This window comes from Salmo salar, chromosome ssa10 (assembly GCF_905237065.1).
Source record: "Salmo salar chromosome ssa10, Ssal_v3.1, whole genome shotgun sequence".
Lineage (NCBI taxonomy): Eukaryota > Metazoa > Chordata > Actinopteri > Salmoniformes > Salmonidae > Salmo > Salmo salar.
The window spans coordinates 105,054,821-105,074,758 of record NC_059451.1 but is presented as its reverse complement, the minus strand read 5'-3'; the positions used below and the strand labels follow the sequence as shown (position 1 = coordinate 105,074,758).

General features: G+C 42.9%; 1 protein-coding gene across 2 annotated transcripts in view; it reads left to right on the top strand.

Annotated features, from left to right (window-relative positions):
- Nucleotides 1-19,938, top strand: part of LOC106561393 (thromboxane-A synthase) — a 133,223-nt gene that overhangs the window by 37,032 nt on the left and 76,253 nt on the right. For both annotated transcript variants that reach the window (XM_014125329.2, XM_014125330.2), the window contains exons 4-5: nucleotides 8,188-8,240; nucleotides 16,807-16,903. In XM_014125329.2, coding sequence (XP_013980804.2) covers nucleotides 8,188-8,240; nucleotides 16,807-16,903 — 150 coding nt within the window. The remainder of the gene's footprint in view (nucleotides 1-8,187; nucleotides 8,241-16,806; nucleotides 16,904-19,938) is intronic.

Sequence of the window (19,938 nt, the reverse complement as noted above, 5' to 3'; positions counted from 1 at the left end):
GATGCAATCTCTATTCCACACTTCCCTTTCACACCTGGACACACCTATGTGAGAATGCTATTCATTGACTACAGCTCAGCGTTCACCATGGTGCCCTCAAAGCTCATCACTAAGCTAAGGACCCTGGGACTAAACACCTCCCTCTGCAACTGGATCCTGAACTTCTTGACAGGCCACCCCCAGGTGGTAAGGGTAGGTAACAACACATCTGCCCCGCTGATCCTCAACACGGGGGCCCCTCAAGGGTGCGTGCACAGTCCTGTCCTGTACTCCCTGTTCACTCATGACTGCACGGCCAGGTACGACTCCAACACCATCATTAAGTTTGTTGATGACACAACAGTGGTAGGCCTGATCACCGAAAACGATGAGACAGCCTATAAGGAGGAGGTCAGAGACCTGACCATGTGGTGCAAGGACAACAACCTCTCCCTGAACGTGATCAAGACAAAGGAGATGATTGTGGACTACAGGAAAAGGAGGACCGAGTACGCCCCCATTCTCATCGCTGGGGCTGTAGTGGAGCAGGTTGAGAGCTTCAAGTTCCTTGGCATCCACATCACCAACAAACTAACATGGTCCAAGCACACCAAGACAGTTGTGAAGAGGGCACAACAAAACCTATTCTCCCTCAGGAGAAAAGATTTGGCATGGGTCCTCAGATCCTCAAAAGGTTTTACAGCTGCACCATCGAGAGCAACCTGACAGGTTGCATCACTGCCTGGTATGGAAACTGCTCGGCCTCCGACCGCAAGGCACTACAGAGGGTAGTGCGTGCGGCCCAGTACATCACCTGGGTGAAGCTTCCTGCCATCCAGGACCTCTATACTAGGCGGTGTCAGAGGCCCTAAAAATTGTCAGACTACAACCACCCTAGTCATAGACTGTTCTCTCTGATACAGCACGGCAAGTGGTACCGGAGCGCCAAGTCTAGGTCCAAGAGGCTTCTAAATAGCTTCTACCCCCAAGCCATAGAGTCCTGAACAGCTAATCAAATGCCTACACAGACTATTTGCATTGCCCCCTCCCTGCCCCCTGCTCTTCTACACTGCTGCTACTCTCTGTTATTATCTATGCATAGTCACTTTAATAACTCTACCTACATGTATATACTACCTCAATTACCTCGACACCAGTGCCCCCGCACATTGACTCTGTATTTTTATTTACTGCTGCTCTTTAATCATTTGTCATTCTTGTCTCTTACTTTTTTTTAGGTATTTTCTTAAAACTGCATTGTTGGTTAAGGGCTTGTAAGTTAGCCCCTGTTGTATTCGGCGCATGTGATGAATAAAATTGTATTTTATTTGATAGGACAAACTTCCAAATGTTCTGTGTTGCGTTGTGACACACACATACACACACTATCCTGGACTTGATAGAGTCTGCCTCTGTCGGTGACCCACTCATCTCCGGCTTCGCTCTTCTCTGTGGTACCAACATTAAGCTGAACTGTGTGGGTGAGGAGCCGGTATTGGCATGCGACAATCTCTGCAGTAATAAAAAGACTGGGGGAGAGAGAGAAATAGAGTAAGATAGAGGGAGAGGGAGGGGCTGGGAAGAAGGAAAGAGAAATGGATAAATGGAGACAGTTTGAAACAGTTTGGACTGGTGCAGTGTGCAGCACCATGAAGGGGGCACTCCTTCGGGCACACACCAGCGCTCTGTACCCACCACCCCTCCATGGGAGCCCAGATTGCAGGAATGCCAGGGCTGCAGCCGTTCTGTGGGCTGCTCTGTCGCTTTGCATATCAATGAGCCCAGTGCTTTCTATAAGCACCTTAACGGGACAAGTTTCCCTTTGTGAGCCAACGGACCACTATTCAGATCAGACAGAAGGGTTGAGGACGGTTGAGGAGCATTCTGTCTGTCTGTCTTTCATATGATCTACAGTGCTTTCGGGAAAGTATTCAGACTCCTTCCCTTTTTCAACATTTTGTTACGTTACAGCCCTTTTCTAAAATGTATTATAAATGAAACATTTTCCTTATCAATCTACACACAATACCCCATAATTACAAAGCAAAAACTGGTTTTTAGAATTGTCTTATTTATTTAGACCCTTTGCTATGAGTGCATCCTGTTTCCACTGATCATCCTTGAGATGTTTCTACAACTTGATTGGAGTCCACCTGTGGTAAATTCAATTGATTGGACATGATTTGGAAAGGCACACACCTACCTGTCTATATAAGGTCCACAGTTGACAGTGCATGTCAGAGCAAAAAGCAAAAACCAAGCCATGAGGTCGAAGGAATTGTCCGTAGAGCTCCGAGACAGGATTGTGTCGAGGAACAAATCTGCGGAAGGGTACCAAAACATTTCTGCAGCTTTGAAGGTCCCCAAGAACACAGTGGCCGCCCCAGCCAAACTGAGCAAACGAGGGAGAATGACTTAGGTCAGGGAGGTGACCAAGAACCCGATATTCACTCTGACAGAGCTCCAGAGTTCTTCTGTGGAGATGGGAGAACCTTCCAGAAGGACAACTATCTCTGCAGCACTCCACCAATCAGGCCTTTATGGTAGAGTGGCCAGATGGAAGCCACTCCTCAGTAAAAGGCACATAACAGCCCGCTTGGAGTTTGCCAAACGGCACCTAAAGGACTCTCAGTGTCACGTCCTGATCATAGAAAATTGTATTTTCTATGGTAGAGTAGGTCAGGGCGTGACGGGGTTGTGTCTAGTTTAGATTTTCTATGTTGTCATGTTTTTGTTTCTGTATTTCTGTTTTTTTTGGGGGGGATGATCTCCAATTAGAGGCAGCTTGTCATCGTTGTCTCTAATTGGAGATCATACGTAAGTAGTTGTTTTTCCCACCTGGGTTTGTGGGAGATTGTATTTTGAGTAAGTGTATGTTGCACCTCTTCGTCATGGTTTGTTGTTTTGTTTATGAGTTTATTTGTATGTTTTGCATAGTTTCACAGTTTAAATAAAATGTAGAACGAAACACACGCTGCGCCTTGGTCCCATTCTTCAGACAGCCGTGACACTCAGACCATGAGATACAAGATTTTCTGGTCTGAGGAAACCAAGATTGGACTCTTTGGCCTGAATGCCTTGAGTCACATCTGGAGGAAACTAGGCCCCGCCCATCACCTGGCCAATACCATCCCTACGGTGAAGCATGGTGGTGGCAGCATCATGATGTGGGGATGTTTTTCAGCGGCAGGTACTTGGAGACTAGTCAGGATCGAGGGAAAGATGTACGGAGCAAAGTACAGAGAGATCCTTCATGAAAATATTTAGTAGTCCACTTGACACCTTACCCCTTACTCTAAAGCTTTACTCCCTCCATGGTGATATTGTCACTTGTCAGGCATAGTGAGATGAGAGGTGGCGCGGCACAGAGGTCCACTCTGATGTATTCTGCCGAATACACTGTGTAATGAGAGAAGAGCAGACCTGCCTGGATTATTACATTTGTGTGTTGTGTGTGTGCGTGCACGTGCGCATGTGCATGTGTGTTTGTGTGTGTGTGTTGGGGCCTACAGTATATTTAATCAGGCACATCAATCCCCTAGTTAACGGCTTCACTGTCTGTCACACAGGTCCCTTTTATAGCCAGGCTAGCCATCACAAAGAAACCTTTATTCCCTCAGAGGACAGGACACAGGATGCTGCAGCACATACGACACGTGCTGAGAGTACCTAGAGTACACAGACATGGTGGCAGGATACACACAGGATACACACTGCAGTAGACACACACACACACACACACACACACACACACACACACACACACACACACACACACACACACACACACACACACACACACACACACACACACACACACACACACACACACACACACACACACACACACACACACTCACTAAGGGTCAAACCATTGGTCGACATGTGAATACAGATTCATGACTGCAGGGAAGCTTTTATAGGTTACTTTGGGATGAGTATGCTGAAGTATTCTGCTTTGGGGAGTCTTTGATAAAACATGAAATACAACTTAAGCTCTCCTGTTAGCTTTTAGTGCAATACTGGCATTGTACTATATACAAATGATGCCGAGACCCCATACTGAGAACAAAATACTATTACGTGTTCGTCTTCTTACTCCCTCTCCCTTAGTTCTGGTGCAGATTTAATGGAGTATCACCACAACACATTTTACATCTTCAACATTCCACTGGTTGGGTGGTTTTAACTCATAACAAATAAGACCGGGCTCTTACAGTAGGACAAACAATATATACATTTTTTAAATGTAACCTTTATTTAAATAAGCAAGTCATTTAAGAACACATTTTTATTTACAATGATGGCTTAGGAACAGTGCCTTGTTAAGGTTAACTGCCTTGTTCAGGGGCAGAACGACAGATTTTTACCTTGTCAGCTCAGGGATTCGATCACATACTGTCCATAATGTCTATACACCCCATCACATACTGTCCATAATGTCTATACACCCCATCACATACTGTCCATAATGTCTATACACCCCATCACATACTGTCCATAATGTCTATACACCCCATCACATACTGTCCATAATGTCTATACATCCCATCACATACTGTACATATATATTTATATTCTGGACTATGACATTGCTCGTCCTAATATTTCCAGATTTCTTAATTCCATTCTTTTACTTTTTAGATTTGCGTGTATTGTTTTGTATTGTTAGATATTACAGTCCTGTTGGAGCTAGGAACATAAGCATTTTTCTACACCTGCAATAACATCTGTTAAACATGTGTATGCGACCATTAACATTTGATTTGATTTATTTGTCAGAGAAATGTAATTAATTGTGGCTTTTAAGACCGTCGCTCAGCTACACACCATAGATTCATTCCACAGATTGATGTGAAATCAATTGAATGCTCTGAGTCTAAAGTTACAGTGGCTGATGTTTTGTATTACAGAGCTTTGATGAGTTAAGCTCTCACATGCACACGCACACACACACACACACACACACACACACACACACACACACACACACACACACACACACACACACACACACACACACACACACACACACACAGGCCTTGAGACTGGAACTGTTGGAGCAGATCAATACTAAAGATCAATGCACTGTAGAGCTGAAACCTTCGTCATCACACCTCCTTTGTCAGTCGGTGAAGCTTTTTGTTAGTTCTGTTGAAGATTGCAAAGGAGTCAACTGGAAGAAGATGAAAGACAGCTTTCCCGTGGTAGTTGGTTCAGATGAAACTATTAGTTTGTGTTGAGAAACATACAGTTCAAGGAGAGTGTGTTTTTAAGGACACACTCTCTCACCACACACACACACACACACACACACACACACACACACACACACACACACACACACACACACACACACACACACACACACACACACACACACACACACACACACACACACAATCTCTGCACACACACACCCTTTGCTGTAACAGTACCTTTTAGTGTTGGTCAGGGATGGTATGTTCACGGCAGTGTTCTAGCCCCTTTATTACAGTTTTTCTCAATTGTTTACACACAAATACTGGTACTTGAGACACAATGACCACAACATGTAACTCATGCACCAACCACCTGAACCAATTCTGCTAAACTACAAGCACAATTCCTGCTTTACACTCAAATTGCAGTTCTAAAACACACTTTTTTCAAAACACTACACACAATTCTTTGCATTTGGCACAATTTTCATGCAGAAAATCTCTTGTTTTCACAATGAACACACTGCCATTCAAATATGCACACTGACTCATCACATGGGCAAACACCCGTCACACAGTTTTACAATTAGCAATCAGAGCTTTAGCATAAAAGGGCAACAGGTGAGCTCTTCTGTTTTGGAGCAATGGATGCCAACATTGGAAACAGAGGCAGAGCCAGAGGAGTGAGAGTAAGAGGAGGAGGATGGGGAGGACAAGGACGAGGACGAGGAAGGCCAAGGACCGTAATCTCTGATGAGATCCGAGCCACTTTGGTTGATCATGTGGTCAACCATGGTCTAACAATGAGGGAGGCTGGGCAAAGAGTACAGCCAAATTTGAGCAGGTACACTGTAGCATCCATCATCCGGACATTCCGAAATGAGAATAGGTAAGAAATCTACTCTCACTAGAAAATTGCAGTACTGCATATCAATACAGTACTCAATGAGTACAGTAGTACAGTATTGCCTGTGGGCTGTTCTGTAGGACTGTAAAAATAAAGTTTCAAGTATTTGGGAAATGTATTCCTACTTTGTATTTACGGTATTTTTCTATTTGTTTGGCAGAACTGAAAGATTACCAACACAAGGTGGTCGGGAACGTGTTCTGTCTCCTGAACAGGAAACTGAAATCATGAACATGGTCCTAGAAAATAACGCCATAACATTACGGCAAATACAAAGAAAAATAATAGAAAACAATGAGATATTTCGAATTATTGATAGGGTAAGCTTATCAACACTGGACCATGTCTTGCGCAGAAATAATTTCAGGATGAAGCAGGTCTACAGGGTACCATTTGAACGCAATTCAGAAAGAGTCAAAGAATTGCGATATAACGATGTGCAAGTGAGTCCTATACAATCCCACAATTGATGCATACTCTCAACACTGTATAAATTATACATATTTCAGTATTGTATTCATAATGATTGTGCTTCACAATAGTGACCACTCCATGTCTATTTCTGATATTGTCATGTGTGTTTCAGAGAGTCCTTGAGCTAGAGGTGGCTGCAGTGGAGCACCAGTTCATCTTCATTGATGAGGTTGGATTCAACCTCACAAAAAGACGAAAGAGGGGAAGGAATATCATCGGCCAGCGTGCCATTGTTCAAGTCCCTGGCCAGCGCGGAGGGAACATCACAATGTGTGCAGCGATTACCCACCACGGCGTCATCCATCACCATGCTACCCTTGGCCCCTACAACACCGCCCATCTGATCACATTCCTGGACACCCTACACAACACACTCATTCCACCAGATCAGGTAGATGGCCCAGAGCAGCTCAGGTACATTGTCATTTGGGACAAGGTAAGTTTCCACAGGGCTGCTCTGGTTCGTAACTGGTTCACTGCACACCCACGCTTTTTAGTTGTTTATCTCCCTCCGTATTCTCCATTCCTCCATCCTATTGAGGAATTTTTTTCTGCCTGGAGATGGAAAGTGTATGACCGAAATCCACAAACGCGTATACCTCTTCTCCAAGCAATGGAAGACGCATGTGGAGATATAGCAGCTGATGCTTTTCATGGCTGGAATCGCCATGCTAGGCGATATTTCCCCCGCTGCTTGGCCAGGGAAAACATTGCTTGTGATATGGATGAGGTGCTGTGGCCAGACCGCAACAGAAGAGAGGATGCAGCATATTTTTTTAAATTTTAAAATTATTATTTTTTTACTGTAACTGTATACATTAAATTCTTCTGTTTTGTATGTAGACCACTGTATGTGCAACTTTGTGTTGGTTGGGAATGGGATGTACATTGTTTTTGTGGGAAAAAATAAAATATATTTGTTACCGTGTATTTGTGTGTTCTGAGTATAAAAACAATATTCTCAAATATTTTACAACACACTTATGTACGTACTGTCTGTAGTAATGGCAATACTGAACCAAAAAAAGGCCTAAGTCATTATGATGAATGGAGAAGAAGTGTTTTCCATTCATCATAGTGTTTTACATTGAGCACATCAGTGTTCAACTGGTTCTTATAAATGTCTATTCATATGATGGTTTGTGTGTGTCATTTGAAAACCAAATACCATTTTGATAAGAACATTGTTTTGAATGTAAAGTTTCATTTTGCTGGAGAATTGAGGGGTTTTGCCCATTGTGTGTGTTTTTTGATTTGTGTGTAGAGTTCTGAGAATATGAGGCATGCTTTCAGAAAATGTGTGTAAACAATCGAGAAAAACTGTAAGTTGTCAGTCTTAGCTCTGACACAGGAATGGAAAAGAGTTAAACCAATGCAGCTGTCGCCGTGTACAGCTGGGGCGTTTCTTGTGGTGGCTGTGGAGTTAACGCTAGTAGCTAAGACAATGAAAAGTGCGTATTGGGCAAATATCAATCAGATACCAACAGGTATCTTGAACTCACAGTATTTCATTGTAGCAGAGAGAATGGATATCCTCTCATATAACATTTTAAATTATATAAAATCTCAGTTGGTTCTAAGGTTCCTTTGTAATTCTTTCTAATTCTTTCTAATCTTTCTTTTCAGGGCTTTTTCGGTGTTCACACAGACCTGATTCACAAGTATGGGAGAGTATGTGGGTAAGTGACTGACTGACACTGCATCTACATCACACCAAACCCAAGTCACTACAGGACACTCTATTTGACTTGTCTCATCCAGTGTCTGACCCATCCTCTGATAGACATACAGTTGAAGTCGGAGGTTTACATACACCTTAGCCAAATACATTTAAACTCAGTTTTTCACAATTCCTGACATTTAATCCTAGTAAAAATTCCCTGTCTTAGGTCAGTTAGACTCACCACTTTATTTTAAGAATGTGAAATGTCAGAATAATAGTAGAGAGAATGATTTATTTCAGCTTTTATTTCTTTCACCACATTCCCAGTGGGTCAGAAGTTTACATAAACTCAATTAGTATTTGGTAGCATTGCCTTTAAATTGTTTAACTTGGGTCAAATGTTTCGGGTATCCTTCCATAAGCTTCCCACAATAAGTTGGGTGAATTTTGGCTCATTCCTCCTGACAAAGCTGGTGTAACTGAGTCAGGTTTGTAGGGCTCCTTGCTCACGCACGCTTTTTTTCAGTTCTGCCCACAAATTTTCCATAGGATTAAGGTCAGGGCTTTGTGATGGCCACTCCAATACCTTGACTTTGTTGTCCTTAAGCCATTTTGCCACAACTTTGGAAGTATGCTTGGGGTCATTGTCCATTTGGAAGACCAATTTGTGACCAATCTTTAACTTCCTGACTGATATCTTGAGATTTTGCTTCAATATATCCACATAATTTTCCTTCCTCGTGATGCCATCCATTTTGTGAAGTGCACCAGTCCCTCCTACAGCAAAGCACCCCCATAACATGATGCTGCCACCCCCGTGCTTCACAGTTGGGATAGTGTTCTTCGGCTTTCAAGCCTCCGCCTTTTTCCTCCAAACATAATGATGGTCATTATGGCCAAACAGTTCTATTTTTGTTTCATCAGACCAGAGAACATTTCTCCAAAAAGTACAATCTTTGTCGCCATGTGTAGTTGCAAACCGTAGTCTGGCTTTTTTATGGCAACTTTGAAGCAGTGGCTTCTTCCTTGCTGAGCGGCCTTTTAGGTTATGTCGATATAGGACTTGTTTTACTGTGGATATAGATACTTTTGTACCCGTTTCCTCCAGCATCTTCACAAGGTCCTTTGCTGTTGTTCGGGGATTGATTTTCACTTTTCGCACCAAAGTACCTTCATCTCTAGGAGACAGAACGTGTCTCCTTCCTGAGCGGTACGACGGCTGCGTGGTCCCATTGTGTTTACGCTTGGGTACTATTGTTTGTACAGATGAACGTGGTACCTTCACGCATTTGGAAATTGCTCCCAAGGATGAACCAGACTTGTGGAGGTCTGCTATTTTCTGCTGATGTCTTGGCTGATTTATTTTGATTTTCCCATGATGTCAAGCAAAGAGGCACTGAGTTTGAAGGTAGGCCTTGAAATACATCCACAGGTACACCTCCAATTGACTCAAATTATGTCAATTAGCCTATCAGAAGCTCCTACAGCCATGATATCATTTTCTGGAATTTTCCAGGCACAATCAACTTAGTGTATGTAAACTTCTGACCCACTGGAATTGTGATACAGTGAATTATAAGTGAAATAATCTGTCTGTAAACAATTCTTGGAAAAATGTATTGTGTCATGCACAAAGTAGATGTCCTAACTGACTTGCCAAAACTATAGTTTGTTAACAAGAAATTTGTGGAGTAGTTGCAAAACGATTTTTAATGACTCCAACCTAAGTGTATGTAAACTTCCGACTTCAACTGTATTTGTTAGACGTATCAGTGAAGCTGGTGAAAAGTTATCATGGTCCCAGATCTGCTTGTCCATGTCTTGCCAAATAATGGTGTGTGACAATGACCATAGGAGTTGGCAAGACATCACAAACTGATCGGTGACCAGGCTAATGGAAAGCAACACCATGAGATCAAACAGAAACTTCCTGGTATGCTTATTCCAATGCATTACCCCATGAAGAGCAACAGGGAATCAGTAGATAGAGTGAACACATATAAGTACTGTAACGGTTGTCGTCGGATTGAGACCAAAACGCAGCGGGTATATGTGTACTCATCTTTTATTAAGGAAAGAAGGAAAAACCAAAATAAACACGTACACCAAAAGAAACACAACGACGAATAAACAGTCCTGTAAGGCCATAAGCTATACATGGAACAATCTCCCACAAACACTAAACCAAACACATACCCATATATAGGACTCTCAATCAGAGGCAACGAGAAAACACCTGCCTCCAATTGAGAGTCCAACCCCAATAAACAAAACATAGAAATACAAAAGACTAGACAGAACATAGAAATACACTAACATAGAACAGTTCCCAAAAACCCGGAAATAATAAATCAAATACCCTACTAAATAAACCACCACCCCGAACCACATAAAACAAATACCCTCTGCCACGTCCTGACCAAACTACAATAACAAATAACCCCTATACTGGTCAGGACGTGACGAGTACCTAGGAATCAAGATAGACAATAACCTGAAACACAATGACTGTGCGTGCCCTTACAAAGGCAAAGAAACTACAAGAGAGATTTCAATTATTTTTGCAAACTGAACCATTTTAATGTTGATCGCCATATCTTTCAGCTGTTTTATAAATCTGTCCTACAGTGTCTGGTCCTTTGGTCTGATATGCATGTTTGGAAACATGCGAGTTCAAGACCGAATAGAGCTGCAGCGCTTGATCAAGACTGCGGGAATAGACCAAGAAATGGTATAGACCAAGAATTAGCCAACAGGCTGTACACAAAACTTGTCCTCCAAAAACTAGACAAAATATTACAGGACAGTACACATCCCCTTCACTCAAGTCTCAGTCGTAGCAGCAACCTGACTAGGGGAAGAATACTTCTTCTTCAGAAGAAAATATTACAGGACAGTACACATCCTCTTCACTCAAGTCTCAGTCGTAGCATCAACCTGACTAAGGGAAGAATACTTCTTCAGAAGAAAATATTACAGGACAGTACACATCCCCTTCACTCAAGTCTCAGTCGTAGCAGTAACCTGACTAAGGGAGGAATACTTCTTCAGAAGAAGCTCAGGATGAACAGATATTTTACAGTTTTAGTAATTTAGCAGACACTCTTATCCAGAGCAATTTACAGAAACAATTAGGGTTAAGTGTCTTACTCAAGGGCACATAGAGCACATTGACATTTTCCCCTTGTCGACTCGGTGAAAGGAGTGTGCAGTAAATACGTACTGCACTTACTGTAAATATGTGGCCTATTGCACGTTCATATTCATTTTATTGTGTATTCTGTGTTTTTATGTTTGATGTACTTTGTCTATTTAGGCACATGACCAAACGAATTTCCCCCTGGTGGGATAATGAAGTTGATCTAATCTAGATGTGCTGCTAGATTATCTCTAGGTTGATTACACAGGCCTGCTTATGAACGGCAGATTTTTTTTCTTCTTAATAGCACATCAAAGGGAATAGGCTACTGAGTTTCTGTGGTATTTGAGAAAAATAAATTAAATAGTGGAGGAGTAGAGCAGGGAAAATTGGGTTTGCCATGGCTAGATTTCATGGCTAGACCAGAAAAGAGAAGTTAAGTCAGAATGCGTGGATATATGCCAAAAGGCATTAATACAGCCTTCAGTAAGAGTATTCCACTAGAGTGATATGTGGTTTTTCAAAAAGAAAAGAGAAAGAGGCTCATGGCACATTTATTGAACCACCGTCGTCTCTCAGAACACTCCTCCCTTATCAATTTATCAAAGTTGAAAGCATTCAGTGGTTGTTAGAGAGAAATCTTTCAAAGTTTCTTTATTTTTCATATCAGAAATAATATCAAATACAGTATACATAACATGCTGACTAGACCGGGCATGCGCACATGTTGATTTTGTCCATCCACACCAGACGCGATCAGGACACGCAGGTTGAAATATCAAAACAAACTCTGAACCAACTATATTAATTTGGGGACAGGTCAAAACACACTCAAAATGGATGAAAATTCTACAAAGTGCATTTCAGGTAAAATAACAACTCAATGTTTATATTCCAGGCCATGAATGGCCATTTAGCTAGCTAGCTTGCTGTTGCTAGCTAATTTGTCCTGGGATATTAACATTGAGTTGTTATTTTACCTGAAATGCACTTTGTAGAATTTTCTCTCCTCCGACAATTAATCCACAGATAAAAGGGGAAATCTAATTAGTTTCTAGTAATCTCTTCTTCTTCTGTGGACTTTATATGGAGGTTGGCAACCAACTTTAAGGTGCATTACCACCACCAACTGGACTGGAGTGTGGACCTCAGATCATCTTTCAATCTCCACTTGGGGAAATGCGCCTAAAAACCAATGAGGAGAGAGGTGGGACTTGCAGCGCATCAAGTGTCAAAAATAGAACCAAGTTCTATTTTAGCGCCTGGCTAGGCAGACTCTTTTTGATGCGCGCTAGCAGTTTGGATGAATTACTGAAAAAAGTATTTGATCCCCTGCTGATTTTGTACGTTTGCCCACTGACAAAGAAATGATCAGTCTATCATTTTAATGGTAGGTTTATTTGAACAGTGAGAGACAGAATAACAACAACAAAATCCAGAAAAACGCATGACAAAAATGTTATAAAATTATTTGCATTTTAATGAGGGAAATAAGTATTTGACCCCCTCTCAATCAGAAAGATTTCTGGCTCCCAGGTGTCTTTTATACAGGTAACGAGCTGAGATAAGGAGCACACTCTTACAGGGAGTGCTCCTAATCTCAGCTTGTTACCTGTATGAAAGACACCTGTCCACAGAAGCAATCAATCAATCACAATCTAAACTCTCCACCATGGCCAAGACCAAAGAGCTCTCCAAGGCTGTCAGGGACAAGATTGTAGACCTACACAAGGCTGGAATGGGCTACAAGACCATCGCCAAGCAGCTTGGTGAGAAGGTGACAACAGTTGGTGCGATTATTCGCAAATGGAAGAAACACAAAAGAACTGTCAATCTCCCTCGGCCTGGGGCTCCATGCAAGCTCTCACCTCGTGGAGTTGCAATGATCATGAGAACGGTGAAGAATCAGCCCAGAACTACACGGGAGGATCTTGTCAATGATCTCAAGGCAGCTGGGACCATAATCACCAAGAAAACAATTGGTAACACACTACGCCGTGAAGGACTGAAATCCTGCAGCGCCCGCAAGGTCCCCCTGCTCAAGAAAGCACATATACATGCCCGTCTGAAGTTTGCCAATGAACATCTGAATGATTCAGAGGACAACTGGGTGAAAGTGTTGTGGTCAGATGAGACCAAAATGGAGCTCTTTGGCATCAAATCAACTCGCCGTGTTTGGAGGAATGCTGCCTATGACCCCAAGAACACCATCCCCATCGTCAAACATGGAGGTGGAAACATTATGCTTTGGGGGTGTTTTTCTGCTAAGGGGACAGGACAACTTCACCGCATCAACGGGACGATGGACGGGGCCATGTACCATCAAATCTTGGGTGAGAATCTCCTTCCCTCAGCCAGGGCATTGAAAATGGGTCGTGGATGGGTATTCCAGCATGACAATGACCCAAAACACACGGCCAAGGCAACAAAGGAGTGGCTCAAGAAGAAGCACATTAAGGTCCTGGAGTGGCCTAGCCAGTCTCCAGACCTTAATCCCATAGAAAATCTGTGGAGGGAGCTGAAGGTTCGAGTTGCCAAACGTCAGCCTCGAAACCTTAATGACTTGGAGAAGATCTGCAAAGAGGAGTGGGACAAAATCCCTCCTGAGATGTGTGCAAACCTGGTGGCCAACTACAAGAAACGTCTGACCTCTGTGATTGCCAACAAGGGTTTTGCCACCAAGTACTAAGTCATGTTTTGCAGAGGGGTCAAATACTTGTTTCCCTCATTAAAATGCAAATCATTTTATAACATTTTTGACATGCGTTTTTCTGGATTTTTTTGTTGTTATTCTGTCTCTCACTGTTCAAATAAACCTACCATTAAAATTATAGACTGATAATTTCTTTGTCAGTGGGCAAACGTACAAAATCAGCAGGGGTTCAAATACTTTTTTCCCTCACTGTAGTTAGGAGTTAGAATAAAATGTAATAGGATCTCTATAGGTGAAACTACATAACTATACAAACACACAAATGTAATAAGGTTACCTCTGCATTCATGTATTTGTATAGTAACGATGTTGCCACTATAACCACCGGTTGGTGATGAAAGTATACAAAATATCATAACTCTCCTGCGATGATCTGAAGGATCAGGTTACAGTGGGTCCACTCTACAGCGTGCTCTCTCTCATAGAGGGGGAGAGCTGGAAGTCGGCTGTTTTATGACGGTCATAAAATAGGCTGGAAATGGTTCAACTCTGAGACTATCGATCACTACAGAATAATAGTAAATCCTAGACTAGTCTGCAGCTGGAAATTACGTAAGTCTAGTATGAGAATGCCTACAACCGCGGAAGAATCTATTCTTTGCAACGACCATCTGTACGCCTGACATATCCATTACAACAGACACTATCCAGAGCTGCTGAGAAAGCTACTGAGAAACTACGAAAGACATTGTGACTTCTGGGATAGTTAACCAGAGACTCTCTGATGAAATTACTCTCCAGCAGACAGACCGGTGATTCCAACAGAGACAACAACAACATACGGGTGTAAATATATACATTGCAATTATTTTCGAATGAGCGGCCGTTCACATGCAAAGGATAAGCATTTCAATTAGTATAATTATCAACTGTGTGTAGTGAATCCATTTTGTATTTCCCGCTCTTTCGGTCCCCACCCCTTTCCATGGTCTACCAAGCCGTCAAACCGGTTTAGCCTACTAGGGATTTATAAACATTTTCCCGTGGTGCCCCGACTTCCTAGTTAATTTAAGTTTACATGATTAGTTTAATCACATAATAATAATTACACATAGAGAATTGATTTGATAAAATTAGTCTTCATATTTAGATATGACAAAACACACTAACACACAGAGAAGCCTGCTTACGACTAGTTGGTCTGAGTAGCCAGGCCACTGTGGTGATTATGTTACCCATGCAGGTTACGGAATGGAGCTCCTCTGGGCCAGACAACAAAACCATTACCTGTCCAGCGTGACAGGTGCACTCATAAACAGACACATGGAGTGTTAATGACCGACTGTTTTAAAAGGGTGTCAGAATCTCCCTTCTGATACTGCCAGACCTTTACCCCGTATTATTTAAACCCTGCTACACTGGATGAAGGGGTGCACTGGTAAATGTGTAGTTACATTAGCCTTTGGACTGGGGACAAGACTAGGGCAACATCTTCTCTGGATTACCCTCTTTTAGTGTCACCCAGAGACGAGACTTAACAAGATGGAGCTGCTGTGAGAGAGGATCTTCTCCTTTCCTTTTAACCTCAGCTTTATAACACCAGGCATTATCCCTCCTCTCAGCCTTGTGAAGAATCTCCTATAAGTCCTATAAGTCCTATATCTCCTATATACAGTGCATTCGGAAAGTATTCAGACCCGTTCACTTTTTCCATATTTTGTTACATTACAGCCTTATTCTAAAATGTATTAAATTAAATGTTTTCATCCTCAATCTACACACAATACCCCATAATGACAAAGTGAAAACAGGTTTGCAAATGTATACTTTTTTTTTTTTTAAGATTGCTAAGTATTGAGGCATTTGCTCTGAGACTCAAAATTGAGCTCAGATGCATCCTTTTTCATTCAGATGCATCCTGTTTCATTGCAAAACAGTGTGTTTTAATCAATTATTTGGTGGTGTGAATATATTTTCTAATAAGAATTTTAAAAAATGATGTTTCACTATTTTTATTTTTATGAAATTCACTGAGGGTGATGGTCTTCCATTTCCTCCTCTGAGGAGCCTCCACTGATGTGGGGAAGAAACAAGGTGAGATAGGACTGACTGACCGGTTAGTCAGTGTCTCCTGGCTAACATTGCAGTGAACTGAAGCAATTCTGAGAGTAACGACTAGACTTGAACAATAAAGAGTGGTACTGTAGAATACAAACAAATCCTTGACTCATTTAAACCCTGTGTTCTGTCAAGCCCATGGCAGGTAGTGAGGGTTGTGTTAAACTTCCATTGTGAGACTCTTCTTCAGTATAGACTCCTCAACAGGTCACATGTCTAAGTCTAAGGTGTGTGGGTGTGTTTTACGCTGCGACTTTGAGTATATTCCTCCCCAGGCCTCACATCCTCTGTGATGATCACAACGTTTGATTGGCATCCTGTTATTTATTGATGTTTGCCCCGCAGCTGTGTGTGTGTTTGTGTGTGTCTGTATATTTTTGTGTGTCTGTGTATTTTTGTGTGTGTATGCATGCATATACACACGCAAAGTCAGCGGCCATGGGTCAGCGGCAATGTCGGCAACCCACCCGACCCGTCTTGAAACACGGACCAAGGAGTCTAACCCACGCACAAGTCAGAGTATTTTTCTCCAAACACAACCCATGACACAATGAAAGTGCTACACGCTCATCTCACATGTGATACATACCCATCTCACATGTGTGTATGCATGCACACGCGTGTGTCTGGCTTCTCAAGCTGTCCTGTATGATGTCCTGTATGTCTCTCCAGATACTATCTAGGCAGGAGGCCCGTGGTGGTGGTAGCTGACCCTGATATGCTCAGACAGATCATGGTGAAGGACTTCAGCACCTTCCCCAACAGAATGGTAAGTCAATGAGGAAAAGGTGATTTTTTTTTTCTTTGATGATTACCTTATTGATGCATTATGCCAAAGTACTTTTTCTGCTTCTTTTATGTAGCGAATCGAAAGAAAATTATCTGTTTTGAACTGCTTATTTTTAAAGCAGTTTTTGACAAGCTACCTGATGATAATATCGAGATGGGCTATGAAATTTGTACTCGTGTCTGAGCCAGGTCCCTAAATATCATCAAGGTGTCCCATTTTAAAGTAGTCAGAATATGGTCTTCAATTCTGAAACTTACTTCAATGCGAACCCCTGCAGTGAGGAAGCCCTCTGTAGTCAACAGTGTCCTTCTACTGTGAACCTGTAATACGTTTCCAAACTAAAGGAGACACATTTTTAGGGCACGCTCTGACTATGTTCCACTGCATTGCAGGAAGAAAGATGATGTGTCTCTAAAGTTCAGGCTTAATGATTTTGTACAGCCAATAGCCTTTGTCTTGGAGGCCCTAGAGATAGAAGTGTCTGAGAGCAGAGGGGACCAATGCCATCCCAAGGCAGCAGGGTCACAGCTAATGATAACGTGACACATGTATCAAACAGAGGTCAAAGGTCAGGAGGTTCCAGTTGCTTTCATCATCCACACGCCATATTGGCTTGGAACGTGTCCAAACCAAAAACCATGGATTTCAGGCCATATCCAAGCTGGGTTAAAGACTAGAGCTACCGCTCACAAGGGACAGGACATGGACGCATACAAGAAAGAATGCTACGACCTCAGACAAGGCATCAAGCATGCAAAGGCCAATACAGGAGGAAGGTGGAATCCTATTATACTGGCTCCGACACTTGTTGTATGTGACAAGGCTTGCAGAAGATAATGGATTACAAAGGGAAACCCAGCCATGAGCTGCCTAACGATGCAGAACTCCCAAACGAGCTAAATGCCTTTTATGCTTGCTTCGAGGAATATAACACTGTGCCTTGCGTGAAAGCCTCTGCTTTCCAGATGACTGTGTGATCTCGCTCTCCGTGGCCGATGTGAGCAAAACCTTTAAACAGGTTAACAATCACAAGGCCGCCAGGCCAGACGGAATACCAAGGCGCGTACTCAAAGCATGCAAAGACCAGCTGGCAAGTGTCTTCACAGACATTTTCAATCTCCTTGTGTCAGTCTGTGATCCTAACATGTTTCAAGCTGGCCACCATTGTCCCTGTTCCCAAGAGCTCCACAGTAACCTGCCTAAATGACTATCGCCCTGTAGCACTCACATCTGTAATTATGAAGTGCTTTGAAAGGCTGGTCATGACACACATCAACACCATCATCCCAGACACCCTAAGACCCACACCAATTTGCATACTGCCCCAACATATCCACAATCTCAATTGCACGTCACACTGCCCTCTCTCACCTGGACAAGAGGGGAAATAACAATGTGAGAATGCTGCTCATAGACTACAGCTCAGCGTTCAACACCATAGTCCCCTCCAAGCTCACCACCAAGCTCGGGTTCCTGGGACTGAACCCCTCCCTCTGCAACTGAATCCTGGACTTCCTGACGCGCCGGTCCCAGCTGGTGAGGATAGGCAACAACACCTCCGCCACGCTGACCCTCAACATGGGGGCCCCTCACGGGTGTGTTTATTCCCCTGCTGTACTCCCTGTTCACCCAAACTGCAAGCCACGCATGACTCCAACACTATCATCAAGTTTACTGACGACACGACGGTGGTAGACCTGCTCAGAAATGGTGATGAGACAGGCTGCAGGGAGGAGGTCAGAGACTTAGCAGCGTGGTGCCATGATAACAACCTCTCCTTCAACATCAGTAAGATTAAGGAGCTGATAGTGGACTATAGGAGAAATAAGGGAGCGAACACCCCTGTCCATATTGAGGGGCTGTTGTGGAGCAGGTCACAAACGTCAAGTTCATTGTCTTCCACATCACTAAGGACTTAACATGGTCCACACCCACACAGTCATGAAGAGGGCACGGCAGCACCTCTTCCCCCTCAGGAGGCTGAAAAGATTTGGCATGGGCCATCTGATCCCCAAAAAGTTTTACAGCTCCACCATCGAGAGCATCTTGACGGGCTACATCACCACTTGGTATGGCAAATAAACCGCCCTTGACCGCAAAACACTACAGAGGGTGGTTCAGACAACCTAGTATATCACTGGGGCTGAGCTCCCTGCCATCCAGGACCTCTATATCAGGCGGTGTCAGAGGAAGGCCCGAAAAGATGGCAAAAACTCTAGCCACCCAAGCCATAGACTGTTCACTCTGCTACTGTCCAGCAAATGGTACAGGAGTATCGGATCACAGACCAACAGGATCCGAGACAGCTTCGACCCCCAAGCCATAAGACTGCTAAATAGTCAATTAATGGTACCTGAACTATCTGCACTGTCTCTATCTTGCACTGACCCTACGACACTCACTAGACTATACAGTGCCTTCGGAAAGCATTCAGAACCATTGACTTTTTCCACATTTTGTTATGTTACAGTTTTATTCTAAAATGTATTAAATTCATTTTTTCCCTCATCAATCTACACACAATACCCCATAATGACAAAGTGAAAACAGGTTTTTAGAATCTATTGCAAAAAAACAGAAATACTGTCACGTCCTGACCAGTAAAGGGGTTATTTGTTATTGTAGTTTGGTCAGGACGTGGCAGGGGGGTGTTTGTTTTATGTGGTTCGGGGTTTGTTGGGATATGTGTTTATGTAGAGGGGTGTTTGTTTAGAGTATTCCGGGGTTTTTGGTTATGTTCTATGTTTTGTATTTCTATGCTGTGTCTATGTTGTGTATTTCTTTGTGTTGGCCTGGTATGGCTCTCAATCAGGAACAGCTGTACATCGTTGTTGCTGATTGGGAGTCATACTTAGGTAACCCTGTTTCACCTGTCCTTTGTGGGACGTTGTTTTTGCACTGCTGTGTGTGTAGCCTGCATTACTGTTCGTTCGTTCGTTCGTTTTCTTGTTTTGTTTTGTCAGTGTTCTAATAAACATTAAAATGAGCACTCAACCCGCTGCGCCTTGGTCCAC